Raw genomic sequence first — 20,994 nt, 5'->3', positions numbered from 1 at the left:
TTTTCACGTGTGACCCATAAATGGGGTCTCATGTGAGGGGGAGTGTTGGAATCCCTTGTTTCTCCCACCTGAGAATTACCCTATTCTAACTAACATCGAGGCCTTTGGTGATAAAACCCCACACCTAAGAATTGTGCAGGTGGTTAAGTGGGTATAGTATCGGTGTTGTTGGAGTGAGCCCTCGGCCCGTCGACTTGAAAATTTCCACACCTAATCAACATACTTAAACTTACTAATTCAACACAAATAGATTTCTATATCATTTTGGTTGAACTAGGATATCATGGTCATGGCAGGACTTTTGAATAAGTACAAGTCTTGGTACATATAAAGTCTGGGTGATTGAGGGAAACAGCTTTACCCAATAGTCCGGTAAAACCTTTTACATGATTGATGAAATTAAGCATATTAAACCAAATATAAGTATATAATACAAACCTTAATGAAAATAATCATAATATATAACGCGTAATTATTATAACTATTTTTTTTAAAACACAGGTCTTTCACAAATAGTGAGAAGCAAGAGATTTTTCTTCAATACTACGTAGCATTGTATGATATAAGAAATAAATGTTTAAGATTAAAAATAAAAGATCTAAACAGTTGTAAAAATGAAATATAACGACCAGCCAAGAGCAAGAGGCAGAAATCCTCATGCGCAAGCAAAAAACGTGCTTGTTTTTTCTCTGGTAAGAAATGTATGGTGCTAGATATCACATAATTATGCAGGCTGTGAGCAGCATTTAGGTCGGTAAACTAAAGCATGTTTTGCGCATGATGCTATAAACTTTTTTCATTAAGTTGGAGAATTTGATTGAGTTGAGCAAGACTGCATCCTCAATTATCGTCCACCTTTCAACTTCTTAATACAACTTCTACACCTAGATCAGTTGTCATTATCATATTAAAACTTCTACGGTATTGGAGTAAACTAAAATGTTTAGTCTTATAAATAATATTGTTTGGCCACGACATTGTGGCTTCTGAAGTAAATGAGGATATTATATGATTTGGTCAAATAATAAAATGAATATTTATCATAAATAGCTAAATTTTAAAGGAAAACTAATGAAAATGGCTTGAAAACTTTGAGTTTTAATGATAAGGACAAAATAAAGGGTAAAGTGAATAGTACCAGGATTGACTTTTTAGTATAAAAATGTGGTTTTTCGTTAAAGTGAACAGTACTTGGTGCTTTTCGTTAAAGTTCCCAAATTTTAACTCTCAATTTTATAAATGTCAATTTTTATGACAAAATTTCATATTTAACAAGAAAACTCAGTTGAATGGAATTGTACATCCTCAAACGTTAAACTTAATTAGACTTACCAACACATTCTCATATTTTGTTCATGTTATTCAATGAGGGAGGGGCTACAGTGATGAGCGTCCTGGACAATCTGTGGACATGTTGTTTGAACTCAAAAGGTAAACATTTACAATTTGAAATTAAATGAAGATGCTCTCTTTATTAACTAGTACTTTTTGTATGCCAACCACGAACCTCAAAATTTTCTTGTGTGGTGAACGAATTCAACTTACGTTTCATAAAGTGGGCAACTTATCGGTAATTTGAATATTGTTCAATTTATTGGAAAAAAATCATTATTTATTTCGGAATGAAGCGTTATTGTGAACAAAAAATGTATGCTCTATGTCCATTTGCTTATAGACTTGGAGCCCTAATTTTATAAAAACAATTCAAAGAGAGATTTGCTTATGAATTAAAAACAATTGGGTTTTGATGACGCTAAACCAGTGTGAAATTAATCCAATTTTTTTTTCACATATGTGGCCGCTTTTGTGAAACACAGCAACATGAGTGTTTTGATGAGTTAGTCAGTCTTTAATTTGTATCATCAATCACCCTAAAAAGAAAATTTTGGATTTATTTCACACGCCTTGAAAACAAGTGTGTTTTTGTTGGATTTATATAGAGTTTGCATTAAACAAAACATGAAATAGAGAGAAGAATATTGAAAACAAGTCTACTAAATTAGCTGACAGTTGAACACCCGCAACTGCTTCACGACGTTTGCGAATTTCCATCACGGCATCACACGTTGAACAACGATGTACAAGAGATCTATTCAAGTGTTTTGGCTTTTGTGTAATTAGGTTTTGGATTTTGAGGGCATGTCTATTCAAGTGAGTTTTCTACTATATTTGAATTTTTTTTTTATAAAAAGTGACATTAACAGAATTGGGTGCTAAATTTTGGCTATTAGTGATAAAAACTCGTATAAAATAGTAAGAAATGAGAAATCGAATAGACTTTAGAACAAAATTGTTCTATTTGACAACTAATGACAACCCATCAACAACTTAGGGCGGTAGATGATTCCCGTGAGTACCGCCGTCAAAGCTTGAGACTTCAAGGGGCTGATAAAACCCAACTGCATCTACTTCACTGACAATAATTTGGACATAGATTGACTGTTGGCCGCTTTTAGCACGGAATACGGATAAGTTAAGCTGCTCAAATGTGATTGCAGTGGATTCAGGTATGTTTGGTCGCGCCTGATCTAATTTATGGCTAACATGACTAACAAGACAATGTTAAAAACAACAACAAAAAGTGGTGTTCGATGCCATTGCCGCCACTGGGGGTGATGGTCCGATGTAGAATTTCGATAGTTTAGAGCATCAATTAAAAAAATTGGCATAATTTCATGTTCTGTTTTACACATAAAATTCCACGTTGGTTTAATTAGTAATTGAAGAAGAATTTTAATGTAATTTTGTTCAAGTTGGATTCTTATTTCTTTTCATACATGACATTCTCGTCTGCAATCCAATCCATAACATTGACACAATTCACAGGTTATAATGGCAGATCTATTTGAAAATTCTAAGATTGAAAGAGAGCAATTTACCGATTACAGAACAACTTTCAATCACCAACGGCGAGTGAATTTACCACCGATTGCGGCACAACTAAACGAAATGAAAAATCAAATCTTTTAACTTCATACCTAATCTCACATAACAAATTCGGTAAATGGTACAATCGAGATGGGTAACTCCTAGGATACATACTACCAACACTGAGCCACTCAAACAACAAACCAACCTTCTAAATCCTAATCGTCACCTTACAGAACTCAGATGAACAGAACAATGTGATTGAGCATGGCATAAATCCCTGAGTCTCGTACACTTTGGATTAAAAATACAACTATTGATTGCCCAACAGAGAATGGACAACCCGTAAATTTACTCAGACGAATGAAAGTATTCTCCAAGTGTTTCAAGACAACTGGACTACTATCTCCCTGTCTCGACATCTGACATGGTTTACTCTATATTGATTCTGACAACCCTTTTGGTCCTCCCATCGGAGGTAGTCTTTGTTGCGTTGTCTGATTCCATTCCTCTGCTGCTTTGCACGTGCTCAGAAGATGGAAGAAGCCCCACTCCCGAAAACGCCTCTCCTCTACTCTCCTCTCTGCTAGTGGAGGAACCTACATTGTAATGCCAATGTCATTCATTACTTGGCTAAGAAATTGAGTCGACCTTTTATTTAACCAGAAGTGATCAACTGAATTCTGAACCATAACATTTCCTATGATACCCAATGTACAAACTAACAAGGAAGATAAGGAAGAAGATAAGGAAGTTCAGCGTGACGCCTCCCAAGAGAGAGGAGGGAAGGGCAAAGTATGCATAGAGCAAACGCTCTAACATTCCTTGTACAAACAGCTCATAGGTCTGACGCATGGATATCTATCCCAAAATCTCATATGGCACTCTGGATTCCGTTGATAGAACATAACCGCTTAATGGAAAACCTCAGGAGCTTCAATATTGCCAGTGCACTTTCACTGGTATTGTGGCACATACCATTCCTTCCACCGGTTTCAACGCATTGAGCATGAGATTACAGTTGATAACAATAAGGTCTGACTAACTGAAGATTAGGCTGATATTAAGAAATTAATAACAGAATTGACAGGGACATTTACCCAAGACTTTCCGCTTCAAAAAGCTAAATAGACCCCATCTAACCACAGATCGAAATTAAATAGGTGACGAAACAAACACAAAGGACAAATAAAGAAAGTTTGCAGCTGGAGGGGTGTGCTTACTGGTATTGCCATGCATATCAAATTCATGTCTCCAGCCGGGCAAGTGCCCTCCAACATTACCAGTCCATGCTTCTTCAAAACCAGGAAGCTCATCTGCAACAAAATGGCAACACCAGTTCTACTATTCGTACATCCAAAACACAATATGTATCAACCATATAAGGCTGCAAATACAAACCTTCATTTAAATTGTGTAAAGTTTGCAACATATCCACCTTCCCATCTGACTTGAGCTTCCTTGTAACAGAATGACCCTACGTAAGCAATACAACCATCCCAATTCCAATAATAAGTACATAGTTAATTGTTTCTGATTTCATGATGCTTACACAGAAGATGTGGGAAATAACAGCCACAAACTGAACAATGCAATACAAAAACAAATCATAGTTGGTTGCAGTTTCAAGAAACAAAATGGGTTGAAATGAATAATGCCGAACAATAGCATAAAATCCAGTCCCATTAAACTGGAGAACAAGGATAGTTGAGAGCAGTCTCTCAAGCAACACAATGAGCACACCCATGAACAGGAGGGTAATTCAAGGGTAATGCACTGCCTACACTCACTCCATTTTGATCTAAATAAAACAGAAAAGGGTGACTTTGAGTGTTCGATACAAAAGGTCAGTCACCTTTTATATCAATTTCTTAATTGACTACTCTTACCAGAAAATGACTAATGCCTAAAACTACAAATTGTTGTTGTAGGTGTTAATCCATTGTTCTTGCTACAGGCTGTATTAACAGACAAAACAAATTTACCTTGTCATAAAGTCCTCTCGAGATTCTATGTGTTGCTTGACCGGTTGTTTTATCTGCTTCTTTGGCCTCCTCAAGCACCACCTGATGTGCAATCACATGTTCAGTTAAAGAAAGAATTATGCAAGTGACATATCAAATCCCAGAAACCATTACTTACGCCATCACTGCCCGCCCTTCTGGTTCTCGTAGAAGTGTAATATGCTCCATCTACACCACCATATGTGACTCTGCAAGTCTGAAAAGATAAACCACGGACTTGGGTCTGAGTGCCTTCCACCTTATTGCGGTCATTTCTATATGTCACATCCTTGCTTTTCCTCTCTTCTACATTCAACATGTCAACCATCAGCATCTTACACCAAACGTAAATTACAAGGTTGAGTATAAACCCTCAATAATTTCTAACAAAGATGCGAAAATTTCATTACCGTCCAAAACATCATCTGGATGCTCAACAGATGGTTCTTTACTCGAAACAGATTGCTTTCCACAGTTATCTCTCTCATCCCCAGTAACTATATCATCCCCTCCCTCACCATCAGAGTTCAGTTCTTCTACTGATATTTCATTGGCTCTACCACTCTCCGGTGTATCACTAGAAACAGAACTTGGACCGAAAATACTAGACTCGAACATGCTACCAATCGGGTGATTAAAGAAGGGATCATCAAATGGATCTCTTCCACCAAAGAGGCTAGGGAACATACTTCTCCGGGACCCAAAGCCCCGAAAACTATCTAACAATCCGCGTGACCGAGAAACACTACCTTTATTGTCTCTTTCACTCTGCATTTTGTTTGTGTTTATCCCTCTGGAAGCAGAAAATCTCAGTATAGATTATTCTTCACATTACCACACGTCAAAAATTACGAATAAAAATGTTCAAAAACTAAAATGGTTTAAGTTCAATTAGGTACGTAATCATTCTAAAGTCCAAAAAAACAAAATCTGAAGTGTTGAAACTATTGCATTTTATTTTCTTATATATTTAGCTTCTTTCATATCTTCCATAATCGATTATCGACCAAAGATAATTGATTAAAAAACAATTATCAACACATCTTTGTGAGGAATTCCATATAAATAAAGAAAATCATAAAATTAATCACACAGAAACTAATGAATTATCGAGACGTCTATCTTTATCATTATATTAACATGTACGTGAACGATCATCCAAGTCATTAATCAAACATTTTTTGTATAAAACCATATACGAGATATTGATAATCATAGCCAGGGGCGGATCCACAGTGGGGTCGTCGGGGTCGCACGACCCCTTGGAAACCATGGAAACAACCTTGAAGCTCCCATACGAGACCTCTTGGAGCTGGGGTCGTCGGGGTCGGAGTCGCACGCCAAGTGTTCGACAAAAATCCTGAACGAAGCTCGGCACTGCAGGAAGAGGAAGAAGAAGCTGCGCGCTTCTTTTTTTTCAAAACATACGGGCAAAACGGCGTCGTTTTGGCCCAGGAAATTTTTTTAAATGACCTGGCCAAAACGACGTTGTTTTGGGCCAGGTCTGAACAAAAAACAAATGCCCAGCGTGTCCTGGGCAGGTCTGAACAAAACAAAAATACCCAGTGTGTCCTATCAGCCCTATTTTGCACAGATCCGAATCCCTTCTTTCTAAAACCCCCAAATTTCTTTTGTTTTCTCCTCCTCCTCCAACCCTAATTCATATTTATTTTGATTATGTTGGTGGTTTGTTTATATTGTGAGTATTTATTTTGAATATTTTGTATATGTAGAATATATTTAATTTAATTGAAATTCAATTCATATTTATTTTGATTATATTGATGATTTGTTTATATTGTGAGTTTTTATTTTCATTATTTTTTATATGTAGAATGCAAGATGAGATATTTAATTTAATTGAAATCCAATTCATATTTATTTTGATTATGTTGATGGTTTGTTTATATTGTGAGTATTTATTTTGAATATTTTGTATATGTAGAATATATTTAATTTAATTGAAATTCAATTCATATTTATTTTGATTATATTGATGATTTGCTTATATTGTGAGTTTTTTCATTTTAACACCAATTATTTTGTTAAAAATTATTAAAAAAATTTAGTATTGTTCCATGCACAGATTAATTCGACACTGCACCAAACGCCCGACTAATGTAGTTAGTACTATCCGACGACTATTTATCCTATCCGACTGAAATAGTCAGTACAGTTCGAAGTACCAAACGAGGCTAAAAAAAAATTTCGCGCTACGCGCGCTATGACCCCACAAACATTATTTCCTGGATCCGCCACTGATCATAGCTATTATAATTAAGTTGAACACTCGTGAAATTCAAATGAAAATTAAAACTGTGACAGGAAACGAGCTAAACGACTAGCTTAGGGAGCAGATTTTCACGGATATAGCAGAACATAGATGATTGCTCGAATCAGGGACAGCAGATTTTATGGACAGTTAATCGAACAGAGAAATCAGATATTCGTTATTCTGTTTGGCAACCGAGAAAATGCGAGAAGAAAGAAAGACGGATGAAAAATCAAAAGAGGTTCGTACCTGGTAGAAGGAAATGAAACGAGGGTTTGAGAGATTGAGAGAGTGGAGGAGAAGAATATAACCAGAGAATTCCAGAACGGCCTAATTGCTTCGTTTCGTTTCGTTTGGTTGCCCTTATATACTCGTTGCCTTTGAGAGGGAGCGCCGGCCCAGATATTTACACGTGTCCCCCTCCATTGGTCCACGACTTTCTGGAGGCAACGATTTGACTGCATCTGCATGGCTTGGACGCGTGTCACATAACCATAGGATGCAGGCAAAACAAATGTTCCAAACATTATGTGTTAGTTTACCAAATTACCCCTCTCCTTCTCCCCTCCGACCAAAAACGATTAGTTTGAAAATGTCTGTAAATAAATATGTTTTTGGGAGTAATTTTTTTTTGAAAATCCAAATATATCACCAAAAAGCACTTAAGCGTATTTAGTCTTTTTAAAAGTACTTTCAAACAAACTCATAGTTATACGCGTCAGTTTGCACTTAACTTCAAATTTATCTCTTTACAAGTTAGAATAGTTCAAGATATCATTTGGTTAGGAAAAGGAAAAAAACCAAAGGAAAATGTATAAGAGATTTTTTTTTGATGTTTTACTCCTACAAAATAAATATCACAGTTCTAAAAGAAATGAGGCGATAGTTGGGCGAAGAGTTGAGGCCTAGTGCTTAGGCGGCTAGGCAAGGGCTTGAGCGGACTAGACAGATTTAAGTAAATTTACTATATATGGTATAATAAGTGCCTACTTATACTTAAAATGCCTAATTGGATAAATGGTCCTCGTAATGATAGAGTATTTAAACCTAATTGGATAAATGGTCCTTGCAATGATGGAGTATTCGAAAGGCAGACTCAAATTTAAACCCTTGTAGTAAAGTACGGTAGAATTTAAGCCCCAAAACAAAATTCCTATTAATTCTCTGTTAACTCCATTTGCCATGTACGAAAGCGAATACAGTCAAGGTTAAGAGCCAAATAGGCATGATCGTGGCGCCCACCTAGGGCCCCTACTTCGGAAGGGCCTCCAAATTTTATTATATTCTGTAATTAACATATAAATACAAAAAAAATTAAGAAGTATTATAATTCATTTGTTAGTGCAATGGAAATGTTTGGCCTTTTTTTTCTTTGGGGTGTTGAGTTCGAAACATGGAGTTGCCTTTTAGTCACTAGATTTTTCTTGATTCTTCTTGTTTTTCAAGTTTACTGCCAATCCACCTGTCTAACTCCCAATCCATCTGTCCAAATACATATAACTCAAGTCCCTTTGCAATCTTTTTTGCTTCCAACTTCCCATTCTCTCCATTTGTATCGAATGTTTAAACCAACTATCACATGATCTTGAAGATTGTACTTTAAGATAATCAAAACTTTGAATTTATATTTTTCTTTTCAATAACTTTTTATTCAGTGGATTATTTTAATATTCAATTCGTTAGTGTGATGTTGATTTTAGAAGAAAAACAAAACACTAAATAAACAATTGGCGTTGTTGAATTTATTATATTCGTCAATCAAGTTTTATTGTTATTTACTCTCTTGATCATCAAGTTTTATTGTTTTTCACTCTCAATTTTAGACTCTTTAGTGCAAACATTTAGTACATTTGCATTTAAAAACGTGAGCCGTGTAATGTTTAAGTAATGTTTGTATATTTATCTTCTTTTGAAATTAATTTTTAATAATATTTGATGTGAAAATAGAATTTTTTTTTTTTTTTATGTATTTAGCAAATTCTTTTTTATACAAATCAATATACAAAGAACCGGAGATCAAAGAATTTTATGGCCCCACTTCAAAGGCTCGCCTAGAGAAGACAACATGCCATGCACTGCTAGCCTTTGATTTGTTGCGACCAAGAGGTGGAGGCAAGGACCAACCGTCTGCCATTGTTGGAACTCTAGCTAGCACCTCTATTAACTCCCTCAGGAATTTGCAACTGGTCGTAATACTTTCTAGCATTCTAAAGTGAATTCCGTCTACTTAAAAGTGACAAACCCTGAAGCGAACTCCGTTAGAAAAAACTAACAGAAATTTGATTTTGCAGACTTTGCCACAAAGGATTGAATCCAAATATTTTTACCATAAGGATTATATTCCGAATACTTTATTACCATGAGGACCATTTATCCAATGGGGTCTTTTGATTTGGGTCCAATTTTATAAGCTTGTTTTGAATGGAATCCACTTATATTACATAAGCATAAGTGGGGGCTTGTAAGTACAACAATCATCCATGTCAGCAATTAAAAGCACATAATTTACCAACAAAATTACAACAATTTCCATTAGATGGTTTATCAGCTCTCTTGCAGATTATCTCATTGTTTATTCAAAACCTTATCCTCCTATCTTTCAAATTGGTTTGCGTCCGTATCCAGTGGAAACCTTGTTTTGAATCCTAAATTCGTATGAAGCTATGAAAGCTATAAATTTTCTCCCAGTATATGATGAAAACAGAATAAGCGAATATTTGGTTCGGGTTTCATGGTATACCTGGAGAACATGTATTGTAACTTCTCGGAAGATTTCAGCTTCATACATGGTCATCTGGTTTTGTTTTCCTAATATTATGGTTTGGTGATTTGGGTTTTGTTTTTGCAGTGTTCGTTACCTGGATAACAGGTATTACACTCCCTCAACTTCAATACCAATATTTGATAACAGGTGCTACTGTATCTTTGCTCTAAATTTCTTTTTTTTTTTTCACTTCAATTGTTCGAGATTTTAGAGTTTGACAACATGTCACATCCTGGCCTGGGCCCCACCACATTCCGGGCTCGACTCCACCGTAGTATGATATTATCCGATTTAGGCCCCGACCACGCCCTCATGGTTTTGTTTCTAAGAACTCACACAAGAACTTCCCAGTAGGTCACCCATCCTAGGAATGCTCTCGCCTGAACTCGCTTAACTTCGAAGTTCCGAAGGAACCCGAAGCCAGTGAGCTCCCAAAACGTCTCGTGCTAGGTAGAGATGAGAATATACATATAAGACTTACAGGATCCACTCCCCTGGACGATGTGGGATGTTACACGACAGGTATGAATTGGTGGCTAGTTATGACGCATTAGTGAAGGCTTGCACTAGTTTGAAGTCAATTAGTGGGGTTAATAGGGTTTATAATTGCATTATTAGTAATGGGTTTGAGTTGGATCAGTATACGAAAAACAAGGTGCTGCTTATGCATGTGAAATGTGGGATGATGATAGGTTCAATTTGTTTCTCTAGTATTTTGGTATGCTGCTTTGGCTTTTTACTTTTGTGGTGTTTGATACCTAGATTACAGGTACTACAGTTCATCTTTAATAATTGGTGTTATAAAATTGGGATTCCAAAAGATCGGCTGAAATATGGGTTTATGCCGACATTTACGTAGGTGTATAAATTTTAGTTCTTCAAACATTGCAGTTAATTTTCCCCATTCTAGCTAGTTTAATATTGTCCATAACTAAGGAATTAGAACAACCAATGCTATTTAGTGATGAGTAGTGTTGTTTGTACCATACTTGACCAATCCCGAAATTACTGAGCACCGGTCAACGCTATACCGTCAAGGACCCAAAAGAGTTTCCCTCCAACCAGGAGGCCAATCATAGCGCGACACGTGTCGACATCAGAAGCCAATCATAACGCGACACATGTCAACATCAGAAGCCAATCACAACACGACACGTGTCAATATCAAAACAAAGCTAGAAACTCTCTTCTATAAAAGGAGATCATTCTCCCACAATATTTCCTAATGTCATTTGTACTAAATCATTCACTTGTACTCACTAAAGGAGAGCTTGAACCTATGTACTTGTGTAAACCCTTCACAATTAATGAGAACTCCTCTACTCCGTTGACGTAGCCAATCTGGGTGAACCACGTACATCTTGTATTTACTTCCCTGTCTCTATCCATTTACATACTTATCCACACTAGTGACCGGAGCAATCTAGCGAAGATCACAAACTTAATATTTTCTGTTGTACCAAAGTCCCCATTGATTTTGTGCATCAACAAGTGTAATTGTTAAATGTTGATTTTTATTATTTTTTCCTAATCCATTTTTATTAGTATCTGTGGTAAATATAAACTACTTGCCCTTGTAACACAGTAATCCATTTTTATTATGATCTTCTAGCATTAATCTAGAGAATCTTCTACCTGCCCTTGTAGAATATGATTTTTACATCATAATTAGTTGTACAGGCATATTACTTTTTGGTTACTATGCTTCTGTTGGCTTGTAGGATATTGTGGATGAATTGAATTCTGCAGTGAGAATATATATTTATCTTGAACTTCTATTGAAAAAGGTGCGGGAGAACAACTATGTTTTCTTTCCGATTAACCATTTCAAAGGAATGCATTATACTTTGCTTGTGTTCAACAAACAAAGTGGATGGTGGGAACATTACAACACATTACAAACCAAGTTGAATATGTATGTGGATCCTTATTTCGAAGAGGCTAAAAAATTGGTAAGTTGATAACTATGTAGTATACCTCTTATCCTTCTAATTTTATTTCACACACTAACTTTGTAATGTATTCTTTTTTTATTTTATTATTTTTTTTGTAGCATGTGAAAATTTCTGACTACTTTAAGCACATGAAAGATAGTATTTTAAGAAAGCTCAATGAGAACTCTATTTGCAAACATATCATGAAAGGTGATAAGGTATAGACGTTGTTGTACACGCTTAGCCATGATGACTGAGAATTTCTCATGTGGTTGAGGCAAACTAATGTTGAGTATCCACTGAAAGAAAACATATCATGCTCACAACAATTTCCTAACACGTAAGTGTTAATTTCATCTGTATTATGCGTATTTGTTGGTTTCTTGGTGACAGAATGTAATATTTAAGTTCATACCCCTTTTTTGTTAAACATTTATGACTGTGGAGTTGCTGTGATGTATATTGCACAAAAAAAGCTGATGGAGAATTAGTCGAAGGTGTCTTTTCGGCAGAGGCGATGAAGAATATGAGAGCACATGTCCTTTGTAGATTCATAAATGAGGGAGATGGTAGCTAGGAAAAGGAAGAGTAGGATAAAGATGTTATGCGAAATTTGAGTTTTTGTTTCATTTAAGTGTTTCAATTTAATAAAATGATGGGACTCCAATCCATCCGAATTCATTTTCTGCTAGATAAGTTTGGGTGTTATGTGAACTGAGATATGCTTTGTCATATCTGTTTTTTTAATTTCAATTTCAATTGAAAGGGAATAGTCTTCATGTTTTCCTTTATTGATTGCATAATAAGATTTGTTTGTAATCTCATATAATGTTATTTTGTCATTATCTAGACATAGTTCATCTGGTGTACTTTCGAATTGTACAAGGATAGTTATTTTCGAATTGTTGATAAAAAATGGTTGTCGGTAATTTTCCTACATGTTAGGTAGTTTAAAACCGTCTCAAAAAGTAATATACCTGTACAACTAATTGTGAATGTAAAACACCTTATGTGCATTGGTTTTTTAGAATAAAAAGAGAAAGAAGCATATCAATGAGAGATGATAGAAAGGGATTAGGGGGATTAGGATAAAGTCTTCATGTTTTGAATTTGCACAGCAAACAACAATAAAGGAGAAAACAATTATAATATACCTGACTTGAAAATTAATTGGCATTCAATTTGCTGTGTTTTAGTCATTTGATAGATGGAGAAGGTTGAGTATTGCCAAACCACGAAGGAAAAACACGATCATAAAATTTGTACTTGGAGAATAGGTCTCCTGAAGAAATCTGCACGTATAAAACACATGTAGTTTGTGTAGAAAGTTAAAAGTGATTAAGCCTACCTTAAAAATAGATTGATAAGAAATTCAAATTCAAAAATTGTTATCAAGAAATCAGGGAGAAAGATGAAAGAAACTACTGAACAATGAATTTGAATTCTGATAAAAATTTAAAACGTGGGAAATATATGGAGAACGTGCAAAAGCTATAAGAGGGTAAAATAGTAATAACAATGCAAAAAATTCAACCTAATCCGAAAAATTGCTGACATGGAATCCTAGTCATTGGAACTAAGTCAAAAGTAACTAAAAAATGGACTAATCCTAATGTTGGGCTATAAAATTGGACCTATTTCAAGTTTCCCCTTATCCAAGGGATTAGGCCTACTTAAAAAACACTTAATTGTAGGGATACATTAATTGCAAAATAAAATGACATATAGATTATAAAGTATTAAAACATATTGAAAATATGGAGAACAAGCATAAAATGAGTGTTCATCCTAGTATTTAACAAGTCTCTTACATTTTATTGACAAAATAAAATGAAAAATGCAAGTTACCAATTTTGTGTCTAAATGAAAGTCGCAACCTAAATGGATGCCTAAGTAGGTTTAGGTGGGCTAGGTGGGCGTCTAGACAGACTAGATGAACGCCTAAGCAGGTCTAAACACATTTTCTTAATTTTTAAATGCCTAAAAACTAATCAGGCTAGTGGCCAACTGCCAAGCGCATAGGCTGTGCCTAGGTGAAGACTTTTAAAACAGTGATGAATATAAAATATTCTACTCCGCATCCTAGTATATATCAAGATTTCCGGCCATTAGAGCAGCTCCAGCCTTGTCAATAGGCCGGGGGACAGTGGAGAAGAAAAGGCCTGAGGGCCTGTCAACTTGCTCCAGCCATGAGGAGCCCGAGCTAGTGGAAAAGGCCCGAGCAGGGGGCCTGTCAATTTGTGACAACCCTGGAGCCCGAGCTCCAAGCCCATTTTTTATTTTTTTCTGTCAGGCGCGTGCACCCCACTCGCGCGTGGGGGCGCGTCGCCCGACAGCTTTTCAGAAAAAACAGTCAACTTTTCGGCTTTGCACAGTTACCGTTGGGAAGCCACGTGGCTTCCCACGGTCCGTTCGATCTCAACGGCTCCTTCATTTGGACCGTTGGATCTCAACGGTAAAAAAAATAAAAAAAATTTGATTTAATATCAACCGTTCGATCTGAGATCAACGGTTGATATTAATATGCTTTATAAATAAAGAAAAAATAGTTTTAAAATTAAGAAAAGTTACCGTTGTGACACGTGGCACAATCTGGAGTGTTGGAATTCAAAATTTTTTAAATCCAACGGCAGAAATTAATTATTGGAAAAAAAAATTTTAAAAAAATGGAAAAAATCCGAAAAAATTGTAAAAAATCTGAAAAAAAAATTGTAAAAAATTGTTTTTACTTTTCTATAAATACCACTTCTTCTCCATCTACCTTACACCACAATTTCATATTTTCTCAACCACTTTCAATCAAATTCTTATCTTTCTCTCAAAGTTTCCATATTCAGAAAGGATTGGATTGTAGATAAGGCCACGTGGCATGCCGTCATTCGTTAAAAATCTGATCGAAATCTATCCTCAAAGATTCTGAAAAGATAATGACACGTGGCACGATCGTATTGGATAAAAATCTTATCGAAATCGATCTCCAATAATTATATTTTCGGATAATGACACGTGGCGCAATTTTGAACGAGTTAAAATCTGATCAAAATCTATCGTCAAAGATTCTCAAAAGATAACGATACGTGGCACGATGACATTGGATAAAAATCTTATCGAAATCCATCGCTAAATAATTGTTTTTTTTATAAAATGACACGTGGCGCAACGAGAACGATTTAAAAAATCTTATCCGAAATTACAAATAATTTTATTTTGTATTATTTAAACAAACAAAAAAAACTAATATTTTATTGCCTATTGCCAAGGGGGAGGGCTCCAAGGGTGGAGATACAAATGGCAATTACTGTTCATTAATGGCAGTTACTATTCATTAAAGGCAGTTACTGTTCAAAAGGGTGGATTCAATAGTGAATTGCCAGGGGGAAAGGCTCCATGGATGGAGTTGCTCTTAGAGATTGGTCTTTGAATCCTTGACCAAGAGCGCAACGCCAAAAATCTCAGTGTCCATGATATCGAAGATCAATCATGTACAAGAGAAGTAAAAATTCAGCATGTAATTACATTATTCCTTGCATGCATATTACATTTGATTGGCTTCAGTAATTTCAATGTAAGGTACAACAAACCCAAGGAGGAACATAATGAAATTACCACATCAAAGTTCCATTTCCCTTATGTTACAGTACTCAAATTCCCAAATTACCACATATTTAAGACATACAATAAACATCAGCCAGTCATATGCCTTTCCCACTACTCCGCAACACTGCAACCCATAAACCGCTCTCCCCGGCCGCCCGCCACTTGATAAAGGTCCTCTTTCTCTTTCTCTCACTGTTATGCTTACAAGAAGATGCCCGTGGGAACGAAAAGTTGCGCCCATGTAAGCCGCGAGCCATTTGATTGAGTTATGGCTGCAAGGAAACATCTTGTGGATGTTGCTCCTTAACTCTTTATCTTTGTACAAGGAAATTTCTGTATTGCTGACATGTCTTACATATGGTTTTAGAACTCTTGGGAGTCAAACTCAGGATTAGACGGATACTCGAGACCCTGAAGCGCTGGTATCCGTCGTAAATCTTCATCTGAGTAAGCAGGCATGAACCAATATCGTTTGTCTGTCCCAAACACCTGGTATGGAAATAGCAGAATTCCAGTCGTATGAGCACACTGAAAATTACTACGACTATTACAACCATGATCACATAGGTACCAGATTAAAGACAATTTCATGTTAAACAGTATTGTTCACGAAAAATATCCTGTCAGACGTTCAAATCCGGGCAAGATAGAACAGAAATTAGTTTAACCTGCCCATTGCTGGACTTCAACCTAGCCCATGTACTAACATAACAACAGTTTTGAAAAAGACCTTGATGACCCTTTCTTTAATTGGAAAGTAAAATAGTTAAATAAAATGTAAGATTGTAGTGCATATGCCATGACTCAGTGCTACATCTCATTATTCATGATATAACCAAGGAAACTAGCAGTATAATGTTCTTCTAAGAGTATAAGTAATCTGCAAACTAAGGGAAAACTAATGAATTTACATGTTTAGCAGTCTGTTGCAGAGAATTGTGTTCTGAGGCTTCCACAAAATGCCAAATCATTCCGGACTCAGTGATTATTCTATACTATATATTATAGAACATCAAAACTTTCATTCCTCCTGAAGCAAATGTTAACTTCGGAATTTTAACTTGTGAGTTCAAAACCAACTAAAAACGCGGCATGTTGGTTAAATTTAAAAGATGCACTTAAGAAAACAAAGGAAGGACATTGATGTATCACAAATTGTACCAACCTGTTCAAAATTCTTTTTTCGACCAAGGTCATAGCGCCATTTAAAGGAGGTTTTCTTTTCATATGCCTGATCACAGAGAATAATTTCATCAGCATGCAATTCCATACCGCAAGACCAATGAAGTTACTTATATGTTTGTATGAAAAAGCCTAACCATGAGTTACTAATACAGTGTAACTAGATTTTCCACATTGCTGGTGGCCCAAACATTAAACCAAGGTGACATAATTTAAAGTTGACAGATGTCAATCTAGGGACCTCTGGTAAAATTTGATATTGAAATCAAGGAAAGCAGCATTCTCCTTGATAAATGGAGCCTGAACTACATATCAAACGTCTAATCTTTCTTTAAGAGCCTACCTCTTTGACATCATTAAGATATAAGCATAAGGAAATCCCCAGTTAAAAGGCAGAATGCAAAAACCACAGACCTAGTGTTAATGAACTGAAGCAAAATACATTACCTCAATGGTTGTGGTATTTGCAGCCACCAATGAAATATGCATTATCAGAAAACCCAAAACACTTAATGCAAATGCAAGATTCAGGACTGCAAATAGAGCAGAAATGTTCATTAGTTAAGCAGGTACCAACCGCCTTGTAGGTGAGAATACTAAGAAAATAGGTAAATTTAGATAATACCAAAAGCAAGAAAGGTAGTTGCAAGGGTGCTAGGTGTTCCAGGGATTTCTCCCTCGTTAAAGAATGATATCAAATGTGGCAGCAAGGATAATGTTACAACACTTGTCTCGAGAAATGTGTAAAACTGCATTCAAATTAACAAAAGCATGAGGTTAGTCTACAGGTAAAGTTTATTCAATGTGAATTCTTACTTAAAAAATTCAGAAATCCCATGAATAGATAGCTTTGCAAGATAAGGCAAATCACATAAAACATGCACAATAACTAGTTTCTGACACAACAATCCAAAAATTTACCATCTAGTTGATTAAATATTGACCCACAAACATGATTAAAACATACTTTCCAAGTTATCGAGGGAATTTCCTATGGTATAGCATATAATATGCAACTATTACCGATACCAACCAGACTGAAACAAAGAAGTTATCATCAAAACAAAGAGTGACTGCATTCTTTAAGAAGACAGTAAAAGTCTCTTGAATTCTTAAAACTCTTACATAAATTACAAACTTTTATTATCGAAACAAAGAGTGACTGCATTCTCAAAAAACAAAAAGTGACTGCTTTCAGATTTTCTACCAGTCTAAATCTTTTCACTAAAGTCACTGGTCCTACGCTACAGATTTTTAAAAGCAATCAACTCACATCAAATCAACAGGTTTTGATTAGAAATTTTAAATGATATAATTTCCATATTGATATAAAATAAGTTAGTAAATTAGGATAATCAATGTATTTTTCTGTGTGTATTTACCCAAAATCATTAAGAAATTTGGATTTAGTTGCAAGTCCCTGTCCATAGAAACAAAAATTAGTTCATCTGTTCAGATTTTCTTCTTTTATCAAATTTTGTAACCATCAACTTAGCCTGCAGTCCAAGACCATTTTATTAACGCTAGGAAAAACTCATTACAGAAGCTCATATCTGATTTATATATATAACCCACTTACAAAATTATATACATCCCAAAAGGACCATGTTCCTAATTTATGAAATAATGTCCACAAGGTTATACTTCTTATAATCCAACAATCATTCCAAAAGTTAAATTATGGAGTTCCTTTTTAAGATTTGCTCTTCAAGGTGTGATGCATGTGCTATGAGTTATCTACAAAAAGGAAAACACAGTTTACCCCTATGGTGGATTCAGAAAACCATAAGTCATGTTAACGTTCCATGAAATGTTGCACATCAGAGAGGTCACCCAGCTCTCCCTTTGAGAACAATGGAAACTAGCCCCAACACCCTTAACATCTAATCAAAGTACCTTTATTGGAAATGCTCCCCAACTAGGGCGCACGACTTAAATGCAAGTACCTTTGTACTACCAGCTTGACTATCATAGATTCGTAGTATCACTACTCATAATCATGTGTAAGTCTCATACCTCAGAGAATAAAGCTAAAATGCAATTAGAATAGTTCTTGGCAACAAGATCATCAAATAAAAATTTGCAGGCTAGGGTGCAGAGAAAACATTAGGGGCCGTTTGATAACCATTTCGTTTTCACTTTTCGCTTTTTTGAAAACTGAAATGTTGTTTGGTAACTACTTTCAGTTTCAAGAAAATGAAAACTGAAAACTACTTCCTTGAGTATTCAAAATTTGGCCTTGAGACTTTTTGGTTTTCAGCTTTCATTTTTTTTAAAACTGAAAGTAGTTGCCAAAAAAGTGAAAACTAAAAAGTGAAAACGAAATGATTATCAAATGGACCCTTAGGGCATATTATAAGATAATGAAAACGGAATCCTTTCGTAGTTGGAATAAAGTCTAACTCATTCAAATATAATCTCCTCTTGAAAAGTCTTTCCGCTTATGCAGAAAACAAACTTACCAAGAAAAGAAGAAAATACTTGTAATTTAAGGCCCCAACACAATGAACAACCCATACACAATGGTGATCCATTTTCAGTACACACCGCCCACCTGAAAGTTGAAATAATTTCATGCTCTGATATAAAGACAAAAGAATATAACAAAGCAAAACAAAATATCGCTAACTGATATTACGGAAAGAAAAAAAACACAGATATGGGTGACTCACAAACTGAGCAATGATGGCAACGAGGTGGTTTCAGCTGGTTGCACTTCCGGCAGTACCGGATCCTCAGATTAGAGGGGTCAGGCTGCAAACCATTAAAATCCGACCAAGTCAATGGGTCAGCCTGCCCTCTCTCTTCATCAACAGCAGGCCTCCAATTAGGTGGCACACCACCCGGATCCGTCAAAACAACAGAAAAATAACTCCATAACAGCATCACCAACTGCAACATTATAACAAGCTTTCCACTTTTAGCCTAATTTTCTCTAATACACTTAATCAGACACCATATCTTGACTGCTTTAAGCTAAACACAAATTAATATACACTCCAATTTACCCAGAAAGCTAAAAGAATTCTAGAAATTACTGCCAAAAGAAGCTCCAAGTAAGTTCAAAGTTCTTGGAACATTTGAAAGAAAAAAATGGCAGATTTTGTAATTACAAAACCAAAAGCCACAGATTCTAAAACCCAGAACCTCTAACAGAAAACCCATCAACCTCACAAAAAAAATGTTAAAAAAACCCAAAATTTAATAGTTTTTGGAAGAACCCTTACCAAGCAATGAAATATGATCAATACGCCAACGGCAATGAGAGAGTCAAGGCCGCCATCGTACAAAGCCGGGCCGTAATTGGTGAAAACGACAGTGTAATAGGTGACACCGACGACCCCAAGAACCAGGAGGATCATGACCGACCCCAGACCTCGCAAAACTATGCAGAACTTGAACACGTTCCAAGCCATGGCGACTCCCGATCTATGCATAATATTACTCAAAAATACTGAATATTCATAAAGAAGAATCCTTTTTTCTCAGTTCGATCTCTCAGGGAGGTGGGTGTGATCTAGGGTTTATGATTCAGCTGATGGTTTGGAAGAACAATCCCACATAAATGCAAAACAGAGTGGGAAACAGTAATTTGAAAAACAGAGAAATATTTTCTCTATTGTTGTTTGCTTTTTTTTTTTTTGGATGTCTTATAAGTTCTGGAAACAAAATTTTTGGAAGGAAAGGGCTTAAGGGTGAGATTCCAGGTGGGGTGTGAAATTGGAATCCATGTTTTGGAGACGAGGTTTTTTCTTTATACAGCCCTTTGTCTTATGGGATCTCCCTTTTTGAATAAAAATGCTGATTAGACGTGGGCATTTTATGTCGAATTTTAATGATCTAAATTATTTATTTTATAAGTCTCGATTTATAAATTTATCATTGTAAAATTCAATTTAATCTGAAATTATTTGCTTATTTAATTATCACGATGAAATTTCATTGTTTCTTATAGAATAAAGTATTCGCCAATTTCTTTTAACTCAATTAGGTGTCTCAAATATTTCCGATTTGGCTAATATTTTGTAAGGATGATCTATGAGGTCTGTTTGTACCATACTTAGGGCCTCTGTATTTAGATCTCGTATAAATACTCGGAGGACTCAAATGTAATCATGTAATAAATGAAGGGGTAAATATGTAATAAGTGAGAGCCCTCATTCTATAAAATGACCTCTCACTCTCTTCATTAAGGGAGGCCAATTCTTAGGCCATAGGAGAGAGCTCTCTCACCCTCAGAAGCTCTCTTCCTCACATACAAAGCCACAAGGCTAACAAATAGAGAAATACAATATCAGTGTAGATGTAGCCCAAACATTTGGATGAATCCTGATACATCTTGTGTTCTTTACTTTCTTGCAGATTCACAGTCGG

At 35.7% G+C, this 20,994-nt stretch overlaps 2 protein-coding genes and 2 long non-coding RNA genes across 5 annotated transcripts; 2 read left to right on the top strand and 2 right to left on the bottom strand.

The window, feature by feature from the left end:
- Window positions 1-2,947: 2,947 nt before the first annotated feature.
- Window positions 2,948-7,489, bottom strand: LOC126613813 (uncharacterized). Of its 2 annotated transcripts, none has more exons than XM_050281413.1 (7): window positions 7,393-7,489; window positions 5,282-5,664; window positions 5,011-5,177; window positions 4,854-4,934; window positions 4,270-4,345; window positions 4,092-4,184; window positions 2,948-3,467 (listed from the first exon to the last, which is right to left on the bottom strand). In XM_050281413.1, the coding sequence occupies exons 2-7, from the start codon at window positions 5,643-5,645 to the stop codon at window positions 3,301-3,303; spliced, it is 948 nt and encodes a 315-aa protein (XP_050137370.1). In that variant the 5' UTR covers window positions 5,646-5,664; window positions 7,393-7,489; the 3' UTR covers window positions 2,948-3,300. The 2 variants fall into 2 exon arrangements, with proteins under 2 accessions (XP_050137370.1, XP_050137371.1); XM_050281414.1 differs by having other exon boundaries at window positions 5,011-5,174.
- A 2,242-nt stretch (window positions 7,490-9,731) lies between these two features.
- On the top strand, window positions 9,732-10,065 carry LOC126582053 (uncharacterized). The gene is made up of 2 exons (XR_007609257.1): window positions 9,732-9,894; window positions 9,992-10,065. It is a non-coding gene; the product is annotated as an uncharacterized LOC126582053 (long non-coding RNA).
- A 1,653-nt stretch (window positions 10,066-11,718) lies between these two features.
- On the top strand, window positions 11,719-12,199 carry LOC126585075 (uncharacterized). The gene is made up of 2 exons (XR_007610296.1): window positions 11,719-11,859; window positions 12,052-12,199. It is a non-coding gene; the product is annotated as an uncharacterized LOC126585075 (long non-coding RNA).
- A 3,136-nt stretch (window positions 12,200-15,335) lies between these two features.
- LOC126613728 (probable protein S-acyltransferase 14) lies at window positions 15,336-20,394 on the bottom strand. The gene is made up of 7 exons (XM_050281311.1): window positions 19,848-20,394; window positions 19,293-19,512; window positions 19,083-19,174; window positions 17,246-17,369; window positions 17,068-17,153; window positions 16,604-16,669; window positions 15,336-15,927 (listed from the first exon to the last, which is right to left on the bottom strand). The coding sequence occupies exons 1-7, from the start codon at window positions 20,055-20,057 to the stop codon at window positions 15,802-15,804; spliced, it is 924 nt and encodes a 307-aa protein (XP_050137268.1). The 5' UTR covers window positions 20,058-20,394; the 3' UTR covers window positions 15,336-15,801.
- Window positions 20,395-20,994: the final 600 nt, after the last annotated feature.

This window comes from Malus sylvestris, chromosome 2, assembly GCF_916048215.2.
Source record: "Malus sylvestris chromosome 2, drMalSylv7.2, whole genome shotgun sequence".
Classification (NCBI taxonomy): Eukaryota; Viridiplantae; Streptophyta; class Magnoliopsida; order Rosales; family Rosaceae; genus Malus; species Malus sylvestris.
This window is presented reverse-complemented; position numbering and strand designations above follow the sequence as displayed.

Excerpts from the sequence above, each read along its gene's own strand:
- LOC126613728 (XM_050281311.1), bottom strand. The coding sequence starts at position 20,057 with ATGCATAGATCGGGAGTCGCCATGGCTTGGAACGTGTTCAAGTTCTGC. Across the intron at positions 19,513-19,847 it reads TGATCATATTTCATTGCTTG|TTGGTGATGCTGTTATGGAG; the intron begins GTAAGGGTTCTT and ends ATAATGTTGCAG. Across the intron at positions 16,670-17,067 it reads CAAATACCACAACCATTGAG|GCATATGAAAAGAAAACCTC; the intron begins GTAATGTATTTT and ends CTCTGTGATCAG.
- LOC126613813 (XM_050281413.1), bottom strand. The coding sequence starts at position 5,645 with ATGCAGAGTGAAAGAGACAATAAAGGTAGTGTTTCTCGGTCACGCGGA. Across the intron at positions 4,935-5,010 it reads GAAGGGCGGGCAGTGATGGC|GTGGTGCTTGAGGAGGCCAA; the intron begins GTAAGTAATGGT and ends ATTGCACATCAG. Across the intron at positions 4,346-4,853 it reads CGAGAGGACTTTATGACAAG|GGTCATTCTGTTACAAGGAA; the intron begins GTAAATTTGTTT and ends TTGCTTACGTAG.